Raw genomic sequence first — 27162 nt, forward strand, 5'->3', positions numbered from 1 at the left:
AAATTACATGTAAATAACGGAAACACTTAATAAATATTGCAAATTTATATAATTGCGTACATTTTACACTAATTTTTTAGTACATTTCTGTTAATTATTATTTATTATGTAATTTTTGCATTATATTACTATAAATTTATTGAATTTTTTACAATATAAATAAGATTTATTTAGAAATCTAAAGTCATCTTAGTCATCTCGTAAAGCGAGTAAACAGATAAATATGTAGGTAATTTGGCCACTTTTCGATTTCGATTTGCTGCCAAAAGCACAATTCTATTTTAAACTAACAGTTATAATAAGAACACTACTCTACGAGCAGTGTTATTTGCGTGCTTTTAACATCGGACATATTTTACGGTTCTTCAACTGCAAAATATTAATTTCGACCTTAATTACGTAATTCATTCATAAAACGATCCACAGTTGTTACGAAAACCGAAATGTTCTTGCTCTTCAGACACCGATTCACGCGACGTATATCAACGCCTATCTAAGGACGTATATAAATATCCGCATGCAATAATGCTGCTTCATAAACTCGTTATCAAGTCCAGTGGTCTTCGTGCGTCTTTATCTTTCCGAAGTTGAATCTTAGAATTAGATCTTTCAATTAAAATATTTTAGAATAGATTTATGAATATTTTTCATAACAATACGAAATTGAAATCGTAAAAAAGTAACGAGAGAAGAACGTCTGCTTTGAACAATGCGTTGCAAGATGTTTTTCTGAAACCGATCTTCTATTTGCGTTATTTACGTGGAAAATTTTCCGGTCGTCAAAACAAAATTTCTAGATTCGCTCCAACAAAACGGGCAAATGAGTGCCGTGTTAAAACGATACACTTCGCCCGATATAAAAGAAGAGGAAACAAACATTGCACATTCTATTTCGACAAAGTGCTTTCACGATCGAGATGGAACCGCGTGAGACGGAAGAGTTGCTCAAGGCCCACTTGCGGGAGAACAATCTCCAGCGAGATGAACCTTCGTGGACCATCGGTCGCTCTCCTCTGGGAGGTCGCGGCATGTTCGCCGCGCGAGATATCGCGGTCGGCGAGCTGATCTTCACGGACGCCCCGCTGCTGATAGGGCCGCGATGCTACAGAAAATATCTGCCGATGTGCGCGGTCTGCTACAAAGACAATTGTCCTCTGTTTCCCTGCGATCGCGGCTGCGGCCTGCCGATCTGCTCGGCGGAATGCGAGAACTCCGCGGCGCACGTGCAGGCCGAGTGCCGGCTCTTGAAAGAATGGGCACCGACGTGCGGTTCCGCCTGGTCCAAGGACCTGTTACTCGCGATGGTACCGATACGCGGTCTTACATTGTCAAAGCGGCAGCGCAAACTCTTATACGTTTTCGAGTGGCACTCGAACCATATTCGAAGTAACGAGGTATGTTTTTTCATTTCATTTGTTTTACTTTGATGCGCAATATTCCACAAGTTTCCACCGCAAACATCTAATTTTATAGAAACCAGCTACATTTTTGTAATTAGTATCTCGGACCTTCTCCCTTTAATCTTTATACAATTCTTCATTATTTCCGTAATTTATTATCTAATTATATTACTTTAATTATGAATGTGTGATTGATTCAATTTTCAGAAATACTAGTTTAATATCTTTTTTATACGATATCTGAAAAAGAAATCGAGTGATACCTTGAATGCAAAGTTCATCATCTTCTGCAGATCGAGTTGCTCAAAAGAAACGTGAGTAATCTTCCGAGCGAGGAGCAGATGGAAGTCATGAGACGCATTTGCGGGGTCTTTAACACGAATTCGTTCGAAGTCGTCGTTCTCAAGGACGAGGATCACATCGTGAGCCTGCGTGGCCTTTATCCGACGGGCGCGTTGCAGAATCACTGCTGCGTGCCGAACACCAGGCACCACTTCGACGATCAGCAGCGACTGCACGTGAGCGCCGCGCTGCCCATCGCCGTCGGCGAGGAGATCACCATGTCCTATACCGATCTGCTGTGGGATACGTCGAGCAGGAGGCAGTTTCTCAAGGCTACTAAACACTTCTTCTGCGACTGCAACAGATGCTCCGATCCCACGGTACGTCGACCGCACAAGGATTCCTTTCCTACGAAAATCGCGCGACTACTACACGGAACGCTATCTCTATCTAGGAATTTGGATCCCGGCTTGGAGCGCTTTTCTGTGCGAGAGACGATTGTTCGGGACACCTGTTGCCTCACAGTCCTCTCAGTCGCGAGTCCTCTTGGATCTGCGACAAGTGCCGGACCAGCGTGAATCGCAGACAGGTGATATCTGAAAGTTGAAATGTGTAACTTTACTATTTTTGGACGCAATTAAAATAGTTACCGCAATTGTGTTTTTTCTTCACGCACAGATATACGGCTTCTTTTGATTTCTGCCCTAGCGTGGTTCAATAAATGTGAGATTTATTATTTTTACAGATTGAATGCATTCATTCGGGATTAAATGCTCTTGTATTCGACGCTATGTATAAGAGTCCGCGAGAAATTTTAAAATTTGTAGAAACGGTGTTATCGAAATTGGTACCCGCTGCTAATCACGTCATGATGGATGTTAAATATCGTATAATCTCGTATTTTGGCAGAATTCCCGATCTTAAATGGAAAGGTAAGACGTCACACTATATTTTCCACATCTATGCACGTTCTCAGAATTATTTGTGCGAGATTTTTATTACTTTTGTGACGTATATACTGTGTAATTGAATTTATTTCAGATCTCACCAATGTAGAACTTAGAATTAAGAAAACATATTGTAACGATATACTTTCTGTTTTGGACACTTTGAATTCTGGAGATTCGATTAAAAAAGGTAACATAATGTATGCGTTTTTTCACATCATCAAAATTTTTATAAAGTGACTTTTTGTGTCAAAATGAGAAGTATAGAATAAGAAGATTAAATGGAAAATTGTTTTTTCTTATATATATATAAGATAATTTTTTAATACTTTCTTTTAGGTCTCGTTTTATATGAACTATATCGTACAAATCTTGAATTGTATAAACGCCAGATGTCGAAGAATAACAAAGAAGGGACACATATAAAAGTATGAGAAACAGTTTACGCTTATTATTGCACATCTTAATTATTGTCTTAATTTTTTGTCTTTTAGGATGACGATAATGAGCACTTATTATGGAAAGCAATGAGTATATTACAGAACGATGTTGGCGCGGCCTGTGTTCGCAGAAGTGATTAACACAAACTGACATCGCTGAGAAAAATCACATTTATTACATTATTCGACGTTTCTGGATGGATGTACGTAATATGTGTGCATAAATATATTATAACAATAATAAAGAGACACATTATTCTGTATTATAATTTTCACAGTCTGATTATCTGATTCCGTGCGTTAATGCACGACATATATATATCATATAATACAAAAATTTGTATACATATACCATTATCATGATAAAATGCACATAAGCACATATTAATCTGACCAAATACGTATTCAATAATCACGATTAAACACGAAACTTTGCGCAATATGCGCAAAGACACATCAATCTTTATCAAAGTGATAGAAATTCATTCAGGCGGAAATTGTATTTAACTAACAATTAGATCATAGAGTCATATCGATTAGAAGACAAGATGTAATAAATTTATTACATCGCGAAATAGATTATTGAAAAAGGTAGTAAATATGTACATACTTTTATAGTCGACATAAAGAAAATGATTGTTTATAATTTAAAGTATCACATTTTCATACTATTTGCTGTAACAAACATTTCGCTTCCTCATACAAAGCAGCATTTGGCTTCAATGTTTCCCAATCATAGTCCACATCTTCGTTATAACTCGCATTATTATTTCTACAACAAAATTCCATTCTATTATGTTACAATAAATACTAGAATATTGTAAAATGTTGAAGATATTTTGCAAAACTATAACATAAAATGAATGTTTACTTTCAAAACAATAAATTTCGCACAACTCACCTGTACAAAGAATCGTCCACAGTATGCATCGCGCCATTGCCCAAATCTTGTAGCAATCGATTTCGCGCAAGTGCCGTATGCATTAAGGCGATATTATCAAGTAAGAATTCTTTATTATCTATAAAAAGATCCAAAAATATTGATCTGTGAAATCTTATTTATATTTTTCTTTTCAGCAAAATTGTACGAAGCACTCACCATTCTTCTCATATTTTTTTAGCAGTTTTTTCATGAAATCTTCACCAGCATATTTTTTAGATATACCGATTCTGTAGAAAACAGCTTTACACTGCCATCGATTCGTCGAGTTTTGATTGGATGGCACAGCTCTTCTCGCTTGCGTTTCCTTCACAAGAGATTCCCAATCGACGCCTAAAGCATCGCCTAATCCTTTGCCGCTCGTTTTAATGTCTTCTTCTAGTTCACCGTCAGAAATTTCTTCAAAGTCCATCGTCTCCATATTATCGTCCTCCATATTTCTATTAAAATATGATCACGTGTAAAATTTCTAAATTAAAACTTACATTTTAAATATTTTTCCCATATAAAACATGAATAATCTAAAATTAAAATTTAACAAAAATAATTACATTCATAAAATATGCAATTGCTAAAAATAATTATATTTTTACAAACTATTAATTTGAAATGACTTCTTTCATAAAAATACGTTGTCTCAAACATTTTGCAATGTACAATATATCTTACTTCAATGACACCATATCGGCATTATCCTTTGACTTGGAACTGAAGATAGTTTCTTCCATGGATTCTTTCGGAGAGAGCTGTGTTGGCTCCTGTGCGGCCAACTGCGCATCGCGGTGAACAGCATCCGGTGCTTTTTTACTTATTCGTGCTTTACTAGTTTCCATATCCTGTTAATAAATTATAGAAACTCGTGAAGCATTTTATTGCAACAAAAATAAATAAAGATGGATATAGAATATTTACCGTAGTATCTTCCTCCATGTTCAATATATCGTCAGGATCATCACTAATATCACTCAAATCGCTCTCAGTGTGAAGAGTTTGCAAGGATTCATCGGCAATGGGACGTTTCGGTTCTGTCAAGATCGGTTCCTTGATTTCAGGCTTCTCCTTTTGCGAGTTCTTTTTCTGGAAATTGTCCGTCGATTTTTCTCTAGGAGTTGCGCACGATCTACCTTCGGCGAGTTCCATCAGCTTCTTATTGATAGGTTCATCCTTCATACTGCCGTAAATAGCAGCCTGTTTAGCGGAAGGATGAATTGTCGGCTCTTCTCTTGCCTCCGGCGCATTATACGATCGTCTTTTGCTGAAGGGATTAAAATTTTAATTAATAACATTTAATTAGTATAAAAATTCATCGTCGGCTCAATAAATTTTATTTTAATTTTAAATTGATTTTAAGACCATTTGAGGACTCATTTTATTTGAATTGTAATACCAATGTTTACCTATGTTGTGCAGATTCTCCGAGCTCCAAGTCCTTCGAGCGCTCGTTTCTATAATGCGATCGAACATGCACATTCTGATTATCCCACTTCCGCGCATCATTGGGTTTCCAATCAGATATAGAATTGTCGTATCGGGAATTCCACTCGTCATCGTGTATTTCCGAGCGTGGAAGACTGTCTCTGCCTTCCCACAACGATCTCGTGCGCCATTCGCGCTCCTCCCATTCCACCGTTGGATAACCTCGGTCTCGGCCGTGCTCTACGTCGCGATGGTGTCCCTCCCAATCTTCATTAGAAACATTTTCATCTCTAATTGTCAAAACAATGAAGAAAAAAAAATAATATACTTTGATAAAATATTCTCTTCAAAATCTTTTTCCATTTTTACCGTATCATTTATATGAATGTTTGCGTGTAAAAGAAACCCGAAATAATAAAAACTACAGCTCTATAATTATCAATTTGCAATTTTTGCTTCAGTTATAATAAAAATTAATGTATTAAAATAACAGTACACTCATATTTCTCTCGCTGAAAGAAAATAAAAAATAATTCAATATTCTCGTCAATGTAAATATCCCTTTTAGAGTAACAAAAAGATTAAGAAAGAAACTTCATTTGTCGCATGTTAATTGTTACCTAATGCCAACTCCGGCGCTTCTCATTTTATCGCCCGGATAAATAGGATGTCGATGATGATGGTGATGGTGACGGTGATCGTCGAAGGACGTTCGCTCCGTAGTCTGAATGACGTATCTCGATTCTCTGGTGCGTTCCTCGCGAGCAACGCGTCTTTCCTCGAAAGGGCTGTCGTATCTCCTGCCCTCGACAGTCTTCCGCCTGTCGTCCTCGTGAATGTGAGCGTGATCTCGATATTCCACGTGGGAGGACGATTCCTCCTGCTCGTCCCAATGCTCCGGCATTCTGCCGTAATTCCTACCGAAGTTTCTGTCCACCTCCATGGCTCGTCGCGGGCTGCTCGTGTCCCGTCGATCCACCATGCGGTCGATCTTGCTCGGGACGCGACTCGCTTCGATGCGCGGCTGATCCTTCCTGCCGCCGTGCTGCTCCGCGTGTCCTCGCTCGTACCTCACGCCGAATCTTCGGTGCCGGTCTCTATCGTAGTGATTGTCCACCATATCTAGCAGGTGATCGCGGGACGACGACAGGGCGGGCACTCCGACCGCCACCGACGAAGACGGGGTCGTCGGTATGGAAGGCATTGGCGCCGCCGACTGTACGCTCGATGACGTGGCAGCGTGCCCGCTCTTCTCGTGCAAGGACGCACGGTCCAGGGACGCTTCCCGAAAACGGTCCATGCGATCCCGCGGCGAATTGACGCTCGACTTGCCGCGACTCGGCGGCATGTCCTTCTCGCCGACAACGCCGCTCCTCTCGTATCTCCCGTCCAGACGCGACTGCACGGAGCCTCGCTCGCGCTCGGCGAGAGCCTTCGTCTCGGACCGCTCACGTTCGCGCTCACCTCTGCTCCGCTCGCGAGCGCCGCTGCTCTTCTCAAACGGCACGTCCTTACTTAACGGTCGTTCCTTGACTCTGCTGCCGTAACGCGAATTTTTGTCCACCGGCAGGCTCAGCGTCGCGGACGAAACCACAGCGGGCACATCTCTCTCCCGCGATTTCATGGGTTTCTCCCTTTCCCGATCGCGGTCACGATCTCGCTCTCGCGTCTCCCGATCGCGCTCCCGCTCGCGATCACGCTCGCGCTCGCGATCACGATCCCTGTCTCTGTCTCTGTCGCGTTCGCGCTCTCTCTCGCGATCGCGATCGCGGTCGCGATCCCGTTCCCGCTGCCTCTCGCCGCGACAGCGCTCCTGAGACTCGTCCTTATCCTTGTCGCGCTGAGGCTCCTGGCGCTGATCGCGAGGTAGCCTCGAATGGCGATCGTCTCTCATCTCTTTCTCTCGTTGGCGCTCGCGGCTCTTCTGTCGCGCCTTGTCGCCGCCGTAAGTCTTCTCGTCAAAGCTGTCCTTGCTCGTGGCGCCCCTTCGATAGCCCTCGTCTTGGCTCGGCACCGCTATTTGCTTTGCCTTGCCGGAAGAGGCCGGCTCATTTTTTCGCGCGTCTTCCCGCTCTTTGCTCTTGTCCCTCTTGTGCGAGTCGCGCTCCTTTTTTTCCATGTCCCTCACGCGACTCGACGAGCCGCCTTGCTTTTCCGGATTCTTCGCCGGCGTGAGATCGCGCCGCGCTCTCAACGACGCCTTGTCGGGTGTCCGACTGCGTCGCGCCTTTGACGGCACGGTCTCTTTGACGTGTTGGTGCTTGGACGAACGGTCCGTTGACGACGGCGGCGGTGGCGTGCGCGAACGCACGTCTTTGTCCTTACACTTGGATTTCTGTCGCTCGTCCGACTTGATTTTCTCGTCGATCGCACGACTTTTTTCCTTATCCTGCTGTTCTTTGATTTTTTCAAATGATTTACACTTTGTCTTTGGACTACTCGTGTCTTTCGACAGACATTCATCCACATCGCGCACTTTTTTGTAATGCCTACTTTCCTCCTTGTCCACCTCCCGGCTGCTCTTTATAGCTTTCGGCGATTCGCTTCTGTTTCTCTCCCGAATTTTGCTAGTCGATGACGCGTGATGCGCTACAGAAACTGAGGAGCCCAATACTACGCTTGACGAAGACGTGACACCACTTGCAGGTCCTTGTTGTATTGTGGGCGACCTACTGTGTAACGAACTAGAATGCTTTCTGGATACGGACGCTCCGTGTTTCTTGATTGCTCTCACAGTGATATCCTTCTTCGTGGAATTAATTTCCAGCTTGCGTTTCTTCTTGCTGATAGCCTTATCGTTCTTTGCTCCCAATCTTTTGAGCTTCAGTCTGTAATAAAAATTAATTTGATTAATAAATTGTACAATAGTATATTAGTAATAAAGTATAGTAATCTAACAAGTATAATATAGTAATCTAATATATTAAATAAACGCATACTTTCTCTTTCTTTCTTTATCCTCATCGTATTCTGTGGAAGCACCATGATGTCTCTTGGTTTTGATCTTCTTGACCTTTTTTCGCGAATCTGACGTTGACGTGGAAGATGAGTCTTCACTGCTAGAACTGCTGCTGCTGCTAGATGTGCTAGAAGTGCGCGAACTAGAAGAGGAACTCATAGCTTTCTTCTTCTGTTTTACTTTATCCTTGCCATGTACTTCTTTATCCTTCTTCATTTGTAGATCCAGTTCCCGTTTTAATAATTGCCGCCGTCTCTCTAATACCTTCTCGTCCTCGTACTCGAGATCTGTTTGATTCCACTCTTCTATATTTAAGTCTGGGCTATGAGATGCTTTCTTTACAATCTTCGATGTGAGTCGTTTAAAAGGGTCCTCAATGAGCTGCAATGTTGAAAAAAAAAACTGTATGAAAATCTTAGGCCTAATTTTATTAACTCTAATTTTTATTAACTATCCTCAAAATATGTTACACAAGAAATCTTATGTGCTTACCCCGGATGTGCTTGCGATTGCATTATCTTTCTTAGCTCGTTTGGATGGACTTATTAATGTATGTGTATTTGCGTACCTAGTTAACAAATAAGAAAATATGGAAAAATATTAAAATAGATAATAAATTGTACAAAGTTCTCGCACAAATTTAAATTAAATAACTTAGATCTTAAAAATTAAAAATTATTTTTACTTTATCCGTGGCAAGTAATATGAATAATGCTTCGTAAAAACTTGATTCAGTCTTGTACCTATTACATCATATTACTAATGTAAAACAAGAAAAGTAGTTTGATTATTAAAACTCAAATGGGTATTGCTTGGAATATAAACAAATGAAATTAAATTTATAAAGCTCATTTCTTAACACATCCCCGCGCTCATTGATTTTATGCTCATTGTGATCTTCCATTTGTATTGCGAAATTTAAAACATGTTCATAAAATGTTATATAAAATTATAATTATAAAAATTATCAAGAAAGGTATAATATATAAAATGCGTTATAAGATAAAAAGAATCATAAATAAGAAATATAAAATATTTCAAGTGGAAAGTAAGTTAAGTGGTTAAGTGTGGACCACCAATGACTCACACGACATGCAACATGTGAAATTTTAGCTACAATAATTAATAATAGTAATACTTTTGTAGTTATATATTATAAAAATTTGTCTTGTTTGTCTCCATATCATGTATTAAATTTAATTATTCTCAAATAATTGTAAAAAGATATGCCAATATCTGTTTAAAATACTTCTTAATATATTCAATAGGGATTATCATCGAGAAATTTTCATAAATTAAAGAGTGCTCACTTGCAACTCTTTCCGTAGGAACAACTGCCGTTCAGAGCCCAATTTCTGCAATAATCCGATGTATTCTGAGCGGAGGCGGCGGTGATCGCTGGTTTGGTGCCTAACCTCTCAAACACACTCGGCCGTCGAGAAGAGTCTGTATTACATTTCGTAGGGTCAGCCGTTATCTTCCTTATGTTTGGTTTTGACATATTATCACCATAAAGCACTTGTATTTTCACAATGGAAGCACATAACTGCAAGCATGCAGGTGTTCACGCGCCGTGCGAAATCGTCATGCAATGCGATCTCGGCGCGGGATATGTGCGAAAATAAACATCGCTTTCGTCCGGGATGTCACTGTAAAAAGTATCGTACCGATTATTCACAATTATCCCACGATATTCATTCGGCAAAACCGAAATCACTCGGTTACACCCGAAAGTCCCGAAACTTTGCGGCTTGCGGCTTCTAGCGCCAAATTTTTTACAGCGGGAAGAGCGAACAAATTACAAATTGTGGATTGCAACAGATAATTTCTTTATCTACTATAGATATTATTTTATATCATACATTTTATTATCTACTCTAGATATTATTTTATATAAAAAAATCAAGGCACGTAAACCTGAAAAAGAAATAAAATTAACTTTTTTAAAATTGATACTTTTGTCGAATTTAGTTAAGAAAGAAAGGGGGAAAAGGAGAGAGCAAAATATTTGCATGTAATATATATAATTTTAGAATATACTATTTGTTGTATATTTTTTGTAGTTTATATATTGTTTGCATGGATCTTCATTAATTTATGGTAGCTAAAAATTTCGTTTTATTTCTTTTATCATTGATACTTTCAGGAAAAATATCAAGTATTTAACATCGATGTTCCAATACCTTTTCCATATTCCTATGTATGATTCATGCGATAAAAATATATTCTCGACACATAGTGTACGTCATATACATTGCTCTTATTGGAAAATATGCGAAAATCGAAGACACGTTCACATATACGTGCATCTTTTACAACAGATATTGAAAACTCGTCTAATTTTGTAATAAATTTCGTTAATAGGCTCTTCTGCTTTCTGTTAATATGAAATTTTGTTATAAGAATAATAACTAATTCCCAAGTCTATTTTAATTGTGAGTAAAATAACATATATTCTCATCCCTAGAATGATTTAAAACTTATATTTAAAACTTTGCTTACCGTTCACATAATTTTTTTATTAGAATAAAAATGTCAATTTAACCGCCTATACAATGATGAAATTTACCGTTTTTATAATAATCAGCCGTGTGATGATATTAATCACTTATCATCAGGTCGTTTGCCGTCGTAACTCGATTAATATGATTAATCGCCGGCTCGCACGCCAACTCCAATTATACATTTTACATTCAACGACACATAATAACAAAACGTCGTGCCTATTTTCACATTAACAGCAATTCATTGATTTAATCAAAGCGTCAAGTGCGCGTATATATCAACATAAATACATCATAAAAGTATTGATGTCACCGCCGAAATAATAAAGTGCCGTTTCGTACAAACGTAATGCACTTATTGAAATAAATTCTTATTATACGCAATACTTTTGCACACTCACGATTACAATAATATCGGAATGACGTCTCGTGCTAATCTGGTATTACATTAATTTGTCGCCGACGTTACATATACAGCAAATGAAACCTTACGGTATTCCGCATAACAATAAATTAGACTGCATAACGATTCGATAAGGATTATACAACATCTGTATTTATATATGCATATAATCGTATGACTATATCCACACTTTTTTCGCAATTTACTATTAATTTGCGCAACTTTACATACAAAAATTGATTAAAAAAATATTAGTATGAATATAATATAGATTAACATCTTGCATATTTAAAATATATGTATATTAGTAATTATAGCAAAATATAATTCTAACCGCGGCGTACAATTGTTTTAAATATTGAACAGAGGGGATGTAAAGATCGAGAACATTACATCCGCCCTCTTCTAAAACTCTAAAGCAACAATAGATGAACGCGCCACGATTACAATCTTTCCATACATCGACATCTTTCATCTTGAATATAGCGTTTTGTTCTGAGGTAGATCGAGTCAGCAAACAGCAAACAACTACATAATCCAAAGCTCGTCTCTAAGTGCACCTTATGCACATTCTACATTTTTTACTATTATTTTAAAACTACATCGTAGTCGAAACATTAAAAAAAATCATCAATGTCAATTAATATTGTAACATTATATGCAACCAATTAATTCGAAACCTTTAACTTTATAAAAATTACGCGACAAAAACGTAATTATTTACATCCGTAGATCTAGCGTGTGCAAAGAGAATCTGCCGAAACATATAAGACTCAGTACACACAATCAATATAACAAAGCTTAACATATGCAAAAATTATATTCCACTTTAATTATCTTTATAATTATTTCGAAAGAAGCTAGAACATTTTTATCTTAAATTAAAATGTGTGCCACATTAATTGATAATGGACATTGATGATGTTTAATAGTTTGTCATAATTATTAAGTGATATTCGGCACTTTTCCTTGCACTTTCATCAGAATATATAATATTGTTTTCTTTTTTAAAAAGGGCAGAAGAATATATTTTTGTAGCTAATTTATAAAAAAAAATATACTTTGTGTACAAAGAGATACGTTATTGAAGTTATTGTACGTGATGCGTGAGAAATGTTATATACAGTTTAACCAATATATACAACAGCGGGTAAAAATGCAGATATTTTCGTAAAAAAACGGAAAAAGAAAAAATAAAGAAAAACGATTATTAACAGGTCTAAAAGTTAAAGCAATATATATATCAAGATTTCGTTTCTCACTTATACATCTATAAATATTATCTGAAACAATGTATATCTGTTAATAATACATTAATCAATAAGTTAACTATAAGTCTGCTTTCTGAAGCATTTAGCAATGATAAACTTTAAGAGATAAAAGCATTATCTATAAGTATATAGACAGACATATAGCATACTTGCCTAAAATTATATACACGCGCAGATGTAAGAGATTTATAGGAAAACGATTCTATATTAAAAATTATCGATGCCACCATCAGGAACACCGGCTCTAATATTTTCCAACACCTTGTTGACAAAGTCTGTCGAAAAATTCGCTATTCGCATTTCTGCAACTCAAATATTAACATATACATAAAGATAATAATGATAATTAGCATATATATTGTATTTTGTGTATACATCCATATATGTGTATACATAAAAAATATTAAAATAATACTCACTAGTAGCAATCTTGAAACATTTCTCCATTTGTCGCGTAAGCTCTTCCTGATTCTTGGGATTGGATTCGGCTAACTTAGCTGCGAGCGTATGCTTAGCTTGTGATATACCTTGTATAAGACGTCCTGCAAAAATATTTCAGTTTTTAATATACTCGAAACAATATACAGCTCTGTGCATGTACATATTGGTATTTCATAAAGTGCAGATTATATATCCACATCTACTCAACTGTGTTCTTGTTCGAGTCCGTGTAGTTTTATCTTGTTAGCTTCATGCTGAGCCTTTTTTTTCAAGCGACACGCTCGCGAAGCTAGCTTGTTTTTCTCTTTGCGTGTTTTCGGTCTTGCTGTGAAGGGCAATTCCGAAACAGGTGTCATATCATTTATAATGCGATTGAGCTTGTCCAACTCTCGTCCGATGTTATGAAGCTTTCGGGGATTCGGCGTAAGATCATTTCCATCGCCTTTCCGTGCTTTCCCGCTGTGCTTAATCCCTCTGAGGGCACAATGGGGACTAAATACAGGATCGGTTGCTTCGTTCAAAACATGTGGATCTTCCAAGCGTGCTCGAGCGATTAATCGTTGTCCTTTTGGTCCTTTTGCCTGAACATTGTACTGCCAGAAGAATCTTTCTTTCTTACTGTGCCTACTCTCTTTTCCCTCTGTTCCCGTTCTGCTACTCTGATCGTCGTCACTTCCGCCTGTATCTAGTAAATAAACAGTCAGCTAGTATAGCTTAGCTGTATCTTAACACACTTAATTTACAAGATATATTTAACAAAGATTTAAATTATATTTCTTTTTTTGTGATAGAAAAGATCACAGAGAAAACAATAACTTGTAACGAATCACATATTAACAATATGTAAATACCATTATCACTGCTGTAGTCGTCATAATGATCACTATCGTCGTCACTATCTTCATAGCCTTCGTCATGGCTAAGGGGATCAACACAAAGTGGATCTGGACTCAGTGCGCCTGTGCTCAGGCTACTTGTCGATCCTGCCTCTACCAAACTGCCAGTACTTAGCAGATGTTGTCGCGGTTCCCTGTGAGCCCAGATTTGATCCAGATGTCCCATTGTTTGCGTTGGTGCGGACATGGAGAGTCTTGAAACTTTGGATTTACCGCCTGTTGTGGAGATGTTTTCTATCTGATTGGATACTGCATTGTTAAATGGATTTTCACATCTTCTCATCAGTAGATCCTGTAAAGTAGATGACGCGATAGGCCGTCCTACAGGATGTGGCGAAGTCGATGAACTCGCTGTTGAACTACCTGTATGAATACCATCACCAACTTTGTTTTAATAAACAAGAAATGACAAATTAATGTTTATCTTTACAAAAACATGATAGTAGAGAGTTATTGTTACTCGATTACTTTTATCATTCATTCAAAATACTTTGTACACTTAATATTGCTATTAAGAGGCAAACTATCTTTACAGTTTTTATATCATGTATGATTTCTTTCAACATACCTGCAATGTTGCTAGTGCCTGGACTAGGAAATGCAGTAGGACTAACAGCTTCCGCATTATCCACGATGTTTGAACCTTTATTTACATTAAATCCATATGTATTGATATACGTGGGACAACTATGATAAGTTAATCCAGATTGAGGAAAACTACTAGGTGCAAATCCTATACCGCTATTGCTGAACAGAGAGCCAGTCGATGGTGGGCCGGTTTCGACTTTTATGGGCTGCACTCTTTCCTCCGGTAGCAATAGATCATCGAAATTTAGATCTCCCAACAGAGTGTCGTCGTTGGCGTTTAATTCCGCAAGAGTCGGACCCTGGATGAGTTCGGCTTTGTCCACTTGGAATATATCGTCCTCATCCATTTTGGAATAGACGTCTAGCTGATCTGGATCCATTTTAAAGGGATACTCTGTATGCTCGGTTCTCATACCCCATCCAGAGGAAACCGCCAGAGGCGAGGGAGAGAATTGATCATACGTTCCTCGCGTAGTACCTCTGTGTACTCCGGGTATCGGCACGGACGCCGACGCCGAACCCATTTCTTGAACAGGTTCCTGCTTTACTATGCTGCTATCCATTGTGTTAGCTAGCGAAAAATTGCTGTACTTGGAGTTGTCCATTAGCAACAAAAACCGTGTTTCAACGAAAACCGTAATATAGCTGCGCGCTAATCGTTATACTACAGAAATTATTTCTCTAAAAGAAGCGTACGCAAAAGCTCGCTAAAGAAATTGTCAAATTCTTCCAAGCTCGATTCGGTTCACCGTTCGGTTACAGTTTCGAGCGATGAAAATATCATACACGCGACATTTTACGCAATCGTCCCGTACTATTACACGTGAATTCGCACGACAGTTCCTCAAACGACAAACGGCAAATGTGCGCGGAATAAGAAACACGCACGCGGCCACCGAGCCACCTACACGGCACGATTTTGACTCGTCCGCTCGCTGTGTTGCTCGATCGATTTGCAGCCGTCGCGTCTCCGCAGCCACGAGGGCAAACGCTTAGAGGCTGGTTCTCTGCTTCGCGTTTCGAAAACCCGACGAGTTAGTCTGATAAGGGCGAACACGTCGAAATCACATATTGGTCCACGCGCGTTCACAGTCTGTACGCACCACGGCCGTGGTGGCTCTCGTTAGCGGGCATTTTCCGCGGATGACACATCGCGTGAGACCAGATTGGGTTTCGCTTCTCTCGGCGCGATACGACTCACCCTGTACGTGCTTCACAACGATCGAGATCGAGCGCGATCAATCGCCTTTATCTTCAGCGTAGCGTCGTGCGCGACACGGTAATGCAAATCGCATAAATTGGGAGCGAGAAATCGAAGAATACGGAGTGACGACCTATGTTGTTTGTTATTGTTTTGCCACGAGACTGCGGGGCCGAGTGATCGGTGATGTTTGCATAAATAGAGGAACGATGGTCACATGACACATCTCGCGAAATAACATCGGCCAGTCCATCGCGCCGACCAATCGCGCGCCGTCATTCCCCTGCGCGCGCGGCTACGCGCACTTTTTTTGTGCTTCACGTAACCTGGCGAGAATTTTCATTCTAATATTATTGCTACGCGTGTGCGTACTTTCACGCATGGAAAAAGCGCGGCGAAGCGCGACCTCAAGGACACGATCATCGAATACGTCCGAGATCCTTGGCTAGTCACGCATGATCCATGGCGATCCATAATCCTTTTTTTTCTTTGGTCGCAAATAAATGAGACTTGAGATTCTATTGGCGGCTCATCTCCCCAAATCTTCTTTTAGACGAGTACGTCATTTTTAGGGATCTTTCATTTGCGATATTCTTCTGTCTAGGAATATTTTCTTCTATTGATTTAACCTCATTGTTTAGGTTAGTCACACTGGCCTAGTTTCCATCGAAGCACCTAGTCCGCCGTAGAACCGAATTTAAGTCGATGGAAACGCGATAGACTACGCTCATTTCACTCCCGCTTCGATCCACAAATACTTTACTTCCAATGGAAACAGCACACTAAATTTGTTCCGCACCGAAGTAGAATCGGATTGAAGACTTCGGTGCTATGAAATGTTTTGAAACTAGCGCTGCGTTCCGAAATTCACTGCCAGTACTGAAAATCTATAATATACGTAACGTAAACTATAGATTTTCAGTACCGACAGTGAATTTCGGAACACAGCTTAGATCATTATCTATGCAACTGCATGCGCGCGCAATTAAGTCAGTTCTGAAATCGTGAGAAATACTACATTTGTCAAGAAAACGTTAACATTATCACTTTCACGCGAATACACTTAAATAATTGTTATTGCACAATTTCCATGATTTTTTTCTCGAAACAATTTTTGTAAAAACGACTATTTTAAATCATGTACTATATTTTAAGATACAAATTGGAAGATTCGAGAAAGGAAGGAAACGCTTGTGCCGCAAAAAGGATAGATAACCATAAAGCCCGTATCAGATTACGCATTGAAGAGTGAAGATTGAAAGATTAAAGATGAGAAATTTGACCAATCGAAACAAAAGGAGCTAAATGTTCTTTATCCCGATTGGTCAAATTTCACATCTTCAATCTTCAATCTCATCTTTAATGTGTAGTCTGACACAGGCATAAAACAAGAGGTGGGAAAAACTGCTGACCTGTTCTTCTTGAAATTCTTATCGAACGGTCGTACGTTATTGTTGAGCGCAAAACATTTGAGAGTCAAAGGTTTATTAATTAAATAGTAAACTAGATAAAATTTTCTTACTTGCATCTCTTATATTTTCTTGAGATCAAATTGCATCTCTTATAACTTAAGTGTAAGAAGTGCAACTAAAATTAGCTGTTGTATACTTTTTTTTCGGCACGTACTTTTAGAAGTGTCCGATTGGATCATTCAAATCTCTCTCTTTTCATTTTTCATACACTAAACGTGTATCGATTTCCTTTTTTTTTCTTCCATGTGTTTATTCATACGTTTTTTGGTTGTGTGCTATATGTTAATACGTTACCTATACCTATACAAATAGTTTAGCTCTTAAGATCTCTTGTGCCACATCTTTGTTTCCCAGCTAGTAGTAGACAAAGGATAGGCAAGAAATACTGATTTTTTTCTTTTTTAAAGCAGGATATTTTACAAACGTGTCCCAAAGTAACCAAGGTATACGATATGGAAAACTTTGATGCAGTTGCTGGTCAGGAAGATGATGGGTAAGAAACAAAGTAACTGATTGTGAGAATTAGATAAACAATTGTGGTATTGCTTAACACAAAGGACTTCTATTTGGTTAGATAAAAATAAATTTTGCCACATGTTTGCATGAATAGAATTTAAAAGTAACTTTAAGAACTTTATAAATATATATATAATTGATGTATTGAATACTTTGAAAAACAAAAGAGTGCTATTATTTTTGTTAATTTTAAAATGTATATTTAGGTGAATGCAATTTTTATCATTACATGTACTCTTTATATGATGCTACAATAGTGTTGCTTGAATGCCAAGAGTAAAATAAATAATTTTATCTTATTTATGAAAAGAATCTCATTGATTCTTTTCAATCAATGAGATTCTTTTCATAAATAAGAAGAGAGAAGATGAAGAACCAAAAAAGTAAATGCTTGAGAGAACAAAAGAAAAAGGGGCAATTGTGCAAGTAAAGAACAACAATAGAAAAACAGAATTTAATGTAGGTTAGGAGGGTTATCAAGGGTTCATCCGAGAGGTTTATCAAAGAGTTCATCAGAAACCATTTTTCTCTTTTCATTTTGAGTAGTGACATTTTTTTCTTCTAATTTGTGACAAAATCTACATAAAACAGAATATAATCAATATAAATTTCACACATTTGGCATGGGCAGAAGAGTCATTTAACGTTATTTAAATATAATTTATTAAATTTTAATTTTATATTTACATTATTTACAGGATGGATGCAGAATACACAATTTATGTGAATAATGTGCCACCAGAATTAAATGAGGTATATTCTGCTGTTTTTATTTAGCTATACATTATAATTATTACTGAAAATTTGAAAAAGATTATGTTATTAACTTGATTTTTACATAATTATATATTGTTATCTGTACTTTAGAAATTATATTACATGATATATTTTATTATAAGATATAATATGATATTTAGGTTGCAATTAGAGACATTTTTGGTCAATATGGTAAAATTATTCACATGTATTATCCTCGTAATGCTACTAATGCTAAATGGACTTACATTACGTATGAAACATATCGTGAGGCAGAACTTGCTATAAGAGAACTTAATGATAGAAAACCATTATGTCTGAAAGTTACACTTGCAAGAAGGTCGCTTGCAAAAGTCGCACCTGCAAATGAAAAATCACAGAATTCATGTGTATCACAAAGTTTGGAAGAAAGAATGTTAGCAACAGATGTTGCACCACCATTTGCTCATACTGATGTAAAATAGTAAGTATCATCAACATGAATAATTATTGAAACATTATTAAAGTAATAAATATAAATATGAGAATAAAGTAACATGAAATAAGCATGAGAATTAGTGGATTAAAAGACCTATGCTGGATTGTTTTATAAGCAATCTTATGTTTCTCTTTTTTCTTTATTATTTGTTACAAATGTTTCGATATTTAAATTTTTTTAAGGAAGAAGTTAGGCCAAAGAGCTATGCACATTCTTAGTGCCAAAAATGTGTATTCAGAAATCTGTACATATACATACAGGCTCTTCCATCACGAAACTGATAAATGTTGCCACCATGTTTGAATGATCATTTTAGGCAAAAAAGTGTCTTATACACCATGGATCGATTTGGTCTCATTCTCGAGATATGAGATATGCACTTTGTTGTATAAGGCTTTATAATGAAAGCTCTTTGATTTCCATGTAATAATCATTTGGTTTATTGATGTGAAATCACATTACCATTACAATCATTACATTGGCACTCAATAGAATGTTCTCCTGCAAGAAACAGTAAAGAGAAAAGAGAAGCATAAAATTATTTATCAAACAACTTAGCAAATCAAGATTTAAGATTATTTAATATGTCTTTTTTTCAATAGATTGTAATATGTTATTTAAGTATATAAGTACAATGTATCAGATGTCTAAAGCACATGGTTTATTTTCTGATTCAAAGTCTCTGATTAAAAAAATCTTAAATATGAGATGTAAATTATGAATATATTATACATGTGTGTAACAAATTAAGAGTTTTATTTTTCATATGTTATCATGCCAGAGAATGTAATATAATAATATATGTTTAATTGTAGTCGGCAGAGTGTTGGTCGTGGTCAATCAATGAATATGGCTCGTAAATTTTCTACGATGTCACAAATGATATCGCATGCAGATAGTGAATCATTACCATCTTCGCAGGCATCTAATATTTATGAACCTGAGGATCGTTTTGAGAATACAAATAGATTTTGGACAAGGTTAAATAAATACAATATAATAGCTATTTATATCTATTTGTATTTTACATAATTTTTTATTTCAGAGGTGTGGTAACCGTTACATCAGACGGAAAGAGACATGTTGCACTTGGACGCGGTTATACACTATATGAATTTCCAGAAGAGAATCCTAAGGTTGACGACTACATTGGAAAAGTATATGAGAAACGATTAAAAGTATATATTAAAGTTGTATTATAATATAAAACTTAAACAACAATTTATGAAAATTATCATTATAAGCATATAAATTATTGCAATTATTCTATTCATTGATGTCTACTGCAATTAATCCAATCGAGACAATTTGTTGTGTTGGTGAAATGTGGAATACACATTTAATCAATTGTAATTTTTTTTATTTTCTACAGGGATCATATGAATATGGAGAGGACAAGTTTAAGGATAGACTGCAAAAATGTTACACTTGTTCCATCAAAACAACAAAACATTGTGAAAAATGCTTAACATATTATTGTAGCAGACCATGTCAAGTAAAAGATTGGCCACGACACCAGATGGAATGTGAACGAATACCGTAATTACATTTAGATATATTAATTAGTAATGAGTTTATCTCTTAACATATTATGGCATTTATAATCATTTATATCATTTTTATTTTCAAATTATCTATTTTTTCTTTTCTCTTTTGTTTTAAAGAACCTTGTATATACAATTGTTATTTTATTATCAAAATAGACCAGCCATACATAATATATTATGAATACTTATCTATCATTTATTCAAGTCTACTTTTGTTACAAATTCATACAATTAAAACTTGGAATTTTAAAGAAAAAAATTTTTTACAGAGCGTTAGTAGAAGAAACAGTTCAGAATATGTCAACTTTGCAAGTTAGTAAAGAAGAAGACCAAGAAAAAGAGGCATCAAAGCCAAAGCAAGCAATTAATAAAACAATTGTATCTAATGATGTAAAACTACGGCGGCCCAATATACCACAAAATTCAATCAATGGTCAAAGTAATGGTGTTACCATATCAAAAACTGAAAGAGTGAACCAATTAGTAAGCAATGCTGTGACCAGAGATTTTTCTCAGCAGAGTGAAAAGCCTAAATATAACAGTACTGCTGGAAATACTGATCAGTCGAAAGGAGATGAAGAATATTCAATCAATTCAAGCAAAGTTGACTCGATTCGGCCAAATTATAATCGTAATCAAAATGATGTTACAAATACGACTAATAACAACAAAGACATAGTTGATAATAATGATAATATAAAAGATAGAAGTTATAATACTGATAAAAATCAGTCTTTTCAAAGACATGAATTTCAGAATAGTAGAAAGTCCCCTCCATACAAAGGTGGACAAAATGCCATACGAACATACAGTGAAACTTCTTCTTCTACCACCAGTAATATAGACGACGATCTAGCATTCAATAAAGATACATATTTATCGAACAAAGAGTTTACTGAGGTTGAAGTTGTAGTGCCATTGGACAACAATGAATATTGGATAACTAAATTGAAAGATATAGAAACGCGTACGACACTAATGATACAGTTGCAAAATGTCGCAGCAAAATCGCGTAACGTGAAGCCAATTATCGGCAATATTTATGGCGTTTTATATGAAAAAATCTGGCATAGAGCTATGATAATATCTTTGAATCCTGTAATGGTTCATTTCATTGATTATGGCAATGATGAAATACTGCAAAAAGACGCTGATATCAGAGACATAGAAGATATGCCCAAAGTTCCTAAGTTCGCTAAAAAAATTCAGTTAACTCCAGCCACAGCTGAAAAGTACAAGGATCTACGGTATGGTAATCGACTATCTGTTCGAATGTTGTCCAGAAATACTGATGGAACAATAATAGTGGAAGTGCAAAAGCCACTGGAAGATTTATCTGTGTGTACAAAAGAAAGTGCTCCACAGTCAGATGTGAATAATGGAGCGATAGAGAAGACTGTGCCGCAAGAAAAGTTTAAAATGCCATCAATTATTAATATAAAAGCTTCCAAGATTCAAATACCTAACGTTTTCGATGCTTTTGCTAATTTGTTGACTCAAAAAGCGGTTACTGAATTAAAAATTGAGGGCGCCATAGAAATTGTTGAATCCACAGAAACGAATGTTTATAGCGCAACTTTGTGTCCAAGTGTCTATTCCGAAGACGTTGTGATGGTTTTAACGGATTTGCAACAAGAATGCGAGAACATGAAAAAATCTATGAACTGCAGGTAAATATTCTTAATAAAGATGCATAATTATAATCACAGATAATTGGAATAAACTATTTAAATGAAATATTTAATTGTTTTTAGAGCACAAACAGAAGATTTGGTTTGCGGTAAAGGCGTAGATGCCTGGTATAGAGGATATGTTTTAACATCATCCGACTTGCGTATTATTACAGTGGATGAAGCTAAAATTCTGCCGGTAAATGAAATTTTGCCATGTCCTGAGAAGTTTTTAAATATTTGTGCATTTGGAGTGGTATGCAGAATGAATCGTCCTACTATCAAATTGGATGTAAGTATTTATACCATAGAAAGTTATTACAACATAAAGAGATAATATCGCATAATATTGAGTTGTTGCACGCAAACGCGCGCAAAATTATAAAATAGCCATATTAGATTTGAATGATACAGATTGTTTGACAAAACATGTAATGTATAATTGTTAAATATCTATGTATTAAATCTCTCTTAAAGTTACAGAAAAATTGAGAGAAGATGTATTTTAAATTTATCAAGTAATCTGTCATAATATTACGGTAGTTTTTGAATTTAAATTATACATATTTTATTTATGTATTCATTTATTATCATTAAATATTTTTTCAAGGAACAAATATATACGTTCACAACATTAATGAATCAAGAGAACTGCAAGCAAGGAAGTCTTAAAATAGATATAACTATAAATGATGAAATCGCGACAGCTGTGATAAAGCCATGGGAATCTTTAATAACAAAGTCGACTCCTGCACTTGCGGAATTAAAAAGTGGATCAAAGGTTTGATTGCATTTAAAAATATGTTTATGGTCCATAGTCCATAGTTCATATCGATAACATTCGCTAAACACATATATGTGTCCATAACACTTAAAGGGTTAAAGGGGAATACTAAATATTAATATATTTTATATATATATATGTATATAGGGGATGAGGCTGATAAAAAGCTCACCTTGAATAACTTGTAAACTATGCGTTGTATAAAAAATTGTTGCATACAAATGTTACATAATTTCGAGGGGATTGTAAGCAACAATTTTTTATACAACGCATAGTTTACAAGTTATTTAAGGTGAATCTTCATCAGACTCATCCTGTGTATATGTATGCATATATGTAACCCCTCTCCTTCCACACACATACACACACACACACGCGCGCGCGCGCGCGCCAAGCAACAGATTCTCATATAACATGAATAGGAAAGAATCTGAACCGGTTTCTAGATTGAAAACGTTGATTCGGCAACTCAGGCCTAGTTTCGTGTTATACGAATTATATAGGTTATACGTATATAGGTTGTATGTGCATATGGAAATATATTTACAAAAGATGTAAGAGTTATAAAAATTAAAGTAAATAAATATACATACAGGTTGTACCCATTTTGCATGATCCACTCAAATATCTCAGAAACACCGCTTTAAATCGAAAAATGTTTCAAATAAAAGTTGTAGGGTTCAGAGAAGGGAAAAAATAGGGATATTAGACTGCATTTCGAAGTTCACTGTCAGTACTGAAAATCTACAATGCAGAGTGTTCTTCAAGTACGTGGCCATACTCTTTGGTTTATTTCAATTAAAAAAACTTCATATATAAACATGTGTCCTAAACGGCTTAGTTTCCGAAATACAGGGATCACCAGACTTGAATCCTTTGGATTTTTTTCCTGTGGGGGCATCTCAAATCATTGGTTTATATCATCCCAGTTGACAATCAGGATGGTTTGAGGAATCATATAGTTGCTTCATGCCAGGCCATACGCAACACACGATATCTTCGAGCGTGTACGTCAATCTTTGAAAAGGAAGACCGAATGGTGTATCTTATGGCAGAAGGTGGTCATCTTCAACAATTCATCTAATTGCTTCATTTCTAATTTTTAATTTTCTGGCTATTGTATGCTATTTTATTTGAGAAAAAATATGATGTCATTTCAGCTACATATTTTTTCTTCAAGACAACTGTGTTTTTTTTTTACATTAATTGATTCTTCTCATTTTATGCATAAAAGTGTTGAGATAAGATAATTGAGAAATGAATATTTAACGAGATATTTCATAGTTTATGTAAAATTATGTCAAATTAAAGTATAAAATATCTTGTGAACTATTTAATTTTCGGCGAGGAATCGATTTTTATAAAAAAATAGGGTGGTTCCATTTAAAGAAATGAAGATGTCCTTCAAATCTCTGAAGCACCCAAGATCGAATTAATATTCCTATCTTTTTTCCCCCTCCAAACCCTACAATTTTTATTTGAAACATTATTTTATTTAACGCGGTGTTTCCGAGATATTTGAGTGGATCATTTAAAATGTGACAACCTGTATGTAGCTTAAGTAATGTGCCCATTTATTTGTTTTATTCAGTATTTTGTATCTAATGCTAATAATCGTGGGTTGCATGTAATTCATTGTTGATGATTGTGATTTTAGATATGTCTTACCAGTTACCGAAATCAATATGTTATGTTTGCACGTTCTCTAAATGAGTCTGAAGTAGAATATTATAATGATACTATGCAACGTATTGCACAATGCGCTCGATCAGGTAATGTAACTGAACTGAAGTGATGTTATATGAAATAAATAGGAGGAGGATGAAATTAAATCACTTGCAATCATTTTATTTGATCGCAGCACCGAATCTGTCTGAACCTCCGACTACAGGAAAAATAGTCATTGCACCATTTTATGATGAAAATAATTATCGCGCAATGGTCATGGAAGTAAAGGATGACAAAGCTAAGATAGCATACATTGATTTCGGAAATATAGATTATGTTAATATAAAAGAACTTAAAGTATTACCAGAGGATTTGGCACGGGTTTGTGATTTCATACTAACATAAAATTACCCTCGGATATCAGTAATAATCTTCTCTGTACATTTTTTTTACAGCAACGGAGTTGTTCGGCGAAAATAGTTTTGAAAGATGTTCCGCGCGACGCACCTATGACCAAAGAAACTGACCAGTATCTTCGCAATCTAACGGGCAAAGAAATACCTTTGACATGTGTATATGAAGGTACACCATCCACGGATGGAGTGCACTTGACGATGCCTACTGGTGAAAGTGTTAACGATGAGCTAAATAAATTATTGATACCAAATTGGAAACAACAGAAGGATGATAATGGTAATTAAAGATGACTTACTATAAACGCCTTGAATGTAATGCAATACATTTCTTTTTATTTACTATTTATCTTAATAAATATTTAAAATATATTATAATCAATAACTTAAAATACACCATATTGCGTTCCTTAAATCTATTTTTTAACGCGAGATATTTAAAAACTACATGCAAAATACTGCTCTTATCCAATAAAATTAGAGAAAATGTATTGCATTAGCTTTTTTTATATTTTAACTAGAGAGTGTTGTCACTTATATAATATAATATATAAATTATTAACTATTTAGAAAATTTTTTGCAAAAAAAAAATTAAATGTTTAAAAAATTTAAAAATTTGTCTATTTTTTGAAAAAAAAACAAAAATGTTTTTATTTTGAAGAGAATTGTTGAAATTCTAAAAGTGCTTAGCCTAATTTTTTTAATATTTTTATTTTTTTAATATAAATTTTGAATTTTTTTTTTTTTTTTTTTTTTTTTTTTTCAGATGAGCGCTATATGCTAAATGATATAAAAGTTGCCAGTTTAGGAAATATAGGTGACACAGTAGATGCATTTGTAATACATATACAAGAAATTGGAAAGCAGTACATGTTAAGTCCACTCGATACCGAAATGTGGCAACATATTGACGAAGTGATGTCCCCAATGGTAAATATCGCGTTAAAACAGTATTTATACAGGGTATCCCAGACTTACCGTAACAGCCGTTAATGGCAGATTCCTGAGGTCATTCGGAGATGAAATCTTAATGCCAAAATGTCGCTCAGGGACATCGCATATTGAAAGGGCCCTTCCACAACACTTTGCTCAGCTCGATCGAAATAATAACACTTGAAATTGTTCACTTTGTTTCTTTGTACACTGTTCGCAAGATAATATAAATACAATACAATATAAAAGAAAATTATTTTGTTGCAGATAAAGGAATTCTGTGAGAAAACAGAATATTATATACCAAGAATGCAGGAATTATGCTTAGCGTTATACAAAGGAGGATGGTTTCGTGCAGTATGCTTTGATCCGAAAGACACGGACACAACATCCCAAATTTATTTCCTTGATTACGGAAACATTGATTCGGTGAAACACCAAAACATAAGACGAATGCCTAAAGATTTTATCACACCTATGGCGATGGCAAACTTGTGTACAGTTATCAGTAAGTATTAGTTATTAGTAAGTTTAGCACAAATACAATACTTGTTATTCAAACCCATGTGTTTGTTTATCACAGATTTAGCGCCTCTCGATAATACTGGAAATTATTCGCCTACTGTAGAACAGAAAATAAAAGAGTTAGTGCCTAGTGAATCGTTAGTAAAAATCAAGATCGTAAATTGCATTGACGATGGCGATTATAAAGTTGAATTTCCGGATATTCATGCAAAACTGGTACAAGGAAATTTCATAAAATAAGTGGAAAAATTTTAATTTACAGTTTTATAGTTTTACGAATATTATATGATTTTATTTGGAAAATTACTATTTTTTTGTTTTTAAAAATTGTCTCTCTCATAAGATAATATTTCAACTATTTTATTATATATATTTATAAATATATAAATATATATAATATATATGATTATAACAAACGTCAATGATTTAATGAAATAATTGTTATTTTTTATATTCTAATCAAGTATCATGATTTTTGGTTTCTTAAGGAGTAATTTTTATTTTCACATTTTATATTTAAGAATTTTCTTTTTTTTATTACAACAAATATTGTAATACTAATTTTCAAATGATGAAACAAATTTTGTATTTCTTAATAAAAAATAAATTTTTGTAACTTTTAGTTCTATTCTATAAATAATTTTGTCCTATATTTATGTAGTTACTATAAGATGTATGTACTATAATATACTATAATATATATATATGTCG

At 35.6% G+C, this 27162-nt stretch overlaps 4 protein-coding genes across 13 annotated transcripts; 2 read left to right on the top strand and 2 right to left on the bottom strand.

Annotated features, from left to right (window-relative positions):
• Positions 1-190: 190 nt before the first annotated feature.
• SmydA-8 (SET and MYND domain containing, arthropod-specific, member 8) lies at positions 191-3338 on the top strand. The gene is made up of 7 exons (XM_012372408.2): positions 191-1394; positions 1694-2062; positions 2137-2271; positions 2428-2614; positions 2724-2819; positions 2969-3057; positions 3124-3338. The coding sequence occupies exons 1-7, from the start codon at positions 918-920 to the stop codon at positions 3208-3210; spliced, it is 1440 nt and encodes a 479-aa protein (XP_012227831.2). The 5' UTR covers positions 191-917; the 3' UTR covers positions 3211-3338.
• On the bottom strand, positions 3059-10342 carry LOC105675350 (zinc finger CCCH domain-containing protein 13). Its single transcript, XM_012372399.2, has 10 exons — positions 9695-10342; positions 8877-8952; positions 8365-8765; positions 6046-8253; positions 5407-5715; positions 4922-5264; positions 4679-4845; positions 4169-4449; positions 3971-4088; positions 3059-3841 (listed from the first exon to the last, which is right to left on the bottom strand). The coding sequence occupies exons 1-10, from the start codon at positions 9883-9885 to the stop codon at positions 3733-3735; spliced, it is 4203 nt and encodes a 1400-aa protein (XP_012227822.1). The 5' UTR covers positions 9886-10342; the 3' UTR covers positions 3059-3732.
• Positions 10343-10877: 535 nt separating this feature from the next.
• On the bottom strand, positions 10878-16013 carry REPTOR (repressed by TOR). 4 transcript variants are annotated; one of them, XR_010890333.1, is made up of 6 exons: positions 14468-16013; positions 13855-14262; positions 13212-13688; positions 12982-13104; positions 12716-12870; positions 10878-12574 (listed from the first exon to the last, which is right to left on the bottom strand). XR_010890333.1 is itself a non-coding variant. In XM_012372852.2 (6 exons), the coding sequence occupies exons 1-6, from the start codon at positions 15090-15092 to the stop codon at positions 12770-12772; spliced, it is 1638 nt and encodes a 545-aa protein (XP_012228275.1). In that variant the 5' UTR covers positions 15093-16009; the 3' UTR covers positions 10878-12769. The 4 variants fall into 4 exon arrangements, 3 of the variants coding, with proteins under 3 accessions (XP_012228275.1, XP_012228273.1, XP_012228274.1); XM_012372852.2 differs by having other exon boundaries at positions 10878-12870; positions 14468-14542; positions 14639-16009; XM_012372850.2 differs by having other exon boundaries at positions 10878-12870; positions 14468-16012.
• Positions 16014-17025: 1012 nt separating this feature from the next.
• On the top strand, positions 17026-27158 carry LOC105675580 (uncharacterized). 7 transcript variants are annotated; one of them, XM_012372841.2, is made up of 16 exons: positions 17026-17170; positions 17568-17653; positions 18375-18429; positions 18594-18895; positions 19726-19890; positions 19956-20088; positions 20283-20449; positions 20727-22127; positions 22212-22419; positions 22738-22908; positions 24569-24683; positions 24773-24960; positions 25035-25272; positions 25760-25923; positions 26194-26434; positions 26510-27158. In XM_012372841.2, the coding sequence occupies exons 2-16, from the start codon at positions 17613-17615 to the stop codon at positions 26689-26691; spliced, it is 3771 nt and encodes a 1256-aa protein (XP_012228264.2). In that variant the 5' UTR covers positions 17026-17170; positions 17568-17612; the 3' UTR covers positions 26692-27158. The 7 variants fall into 7 exon arrangements, with proteins under 7 accessions (XP_012228264.2, XP_012228265.2, XP_012228266.2 ...); XM_012372842.2 differs by having other exon boundaries at positions 17056-17170; positions 17571-17653; XM_012372843.2 differs by lacking the exon at positions 17026-17170 and adding an exon at positions 17201-17262 and having other exon boundaries at positions 17571-17653.
• Positions 27159-27162: the final 4 nt, after the last annotated feature.

Source organism: Linepithema humile, chromosome 5 (assembly GCF_040581485.1).
Source record: "Linepithema humile isolate Giens D197 chromosome 5, Lhum_UNIL_v1.0, whole genome shotgun sequence".
In the NCBI taxonomy this organism is placed as follows: Eukaryota; Metazoa; Arthropoda; class Insecta; order Hymenoptera; family Formicidae; genus Linepithema; species Linepithema humile.

Bases quoted from the DNA above. Each gene is read 5' to 3' on its own strand.
- SmydA-8 (XM_012372408.2), top strand. From the start codon at position 918: ATGGAACCGCGTGAGACGGAAGAGTTGCTCAAGGCCCACTTGCGGGAG. The intron at 1,395-1,693 runs GTATGTTTTTTC...CATCTTCTGCAG, and splicing joins ACCATATTCGAAGTAACGAG to ATCGAGTTGCTCAAAAGAAA. The intron at 2,615-2,723 runs GTAAGACGTCAC...AATTTATTTCAG, and splicing joins TCCCGATCTTAAATGGAAAG to ATCTCACCAATGTAGAACTT.
- LOC105675350 (XM_012372399.2), bottom strand. From the start codon at position 9,885: ATGTCAAAACCAAACATAAGGAAGATAACGGCTGACCCTACGAAATGT. The intron at 8,953-9,694 runs GTGAGCACTCTT...TTTGTTAACTAG, and splicing joins TCCTACGGAAAGAGTTGCAA to GTACGCAAATACACATACAT. The intron at 3,842-3,970 runs GTGAGTTGTGCG...ATTTTGTTGTAG, and splicing joins GTGGACGATTCTTTGTACAG to AAATAATAATGCGAGTTATA.
- REPTOR (XM_012372850.2), bottom strand. From the start codon at position 15,092: ATGGACAACTCCAAGTACAGCAATTTTTCGCTAGCTAACACAATGGAT. The intron at 13,105-13,211 runs GTTGAGTAGATG...ATATTTTTGCAG, and splicing joins CGGACTCGAACAAGAACACA to GACGTCTTATACAAGGTATA. The intron at 12,871-12,981 runs GTGAGTATTATT...TTAATATTTGAG, and splicing joins ATGTTTCAAGATTGCTACTA to TTGCAGAAATGCGAATAGCG.
- LOC105675580 (XM_012372839.2), top strand. From the start codon at position 17,404: ATGTGTTTATTCATACGTTTTTTG. The intron at 20,450-20,726 runs GTAATTACATTT...AATTTTTTACAG, and splicing joins ATGGAATGTGAACGAATACC to AGCGTTAGTAGAAGAAACAG. The intron at 25,273-25,759 runs GTAATTAAAGAT...TTTTTTTTTCAG, and splicing joins ACAACAGAAGGATGATAATG to ATGAGCGCTATATGCTAAAT.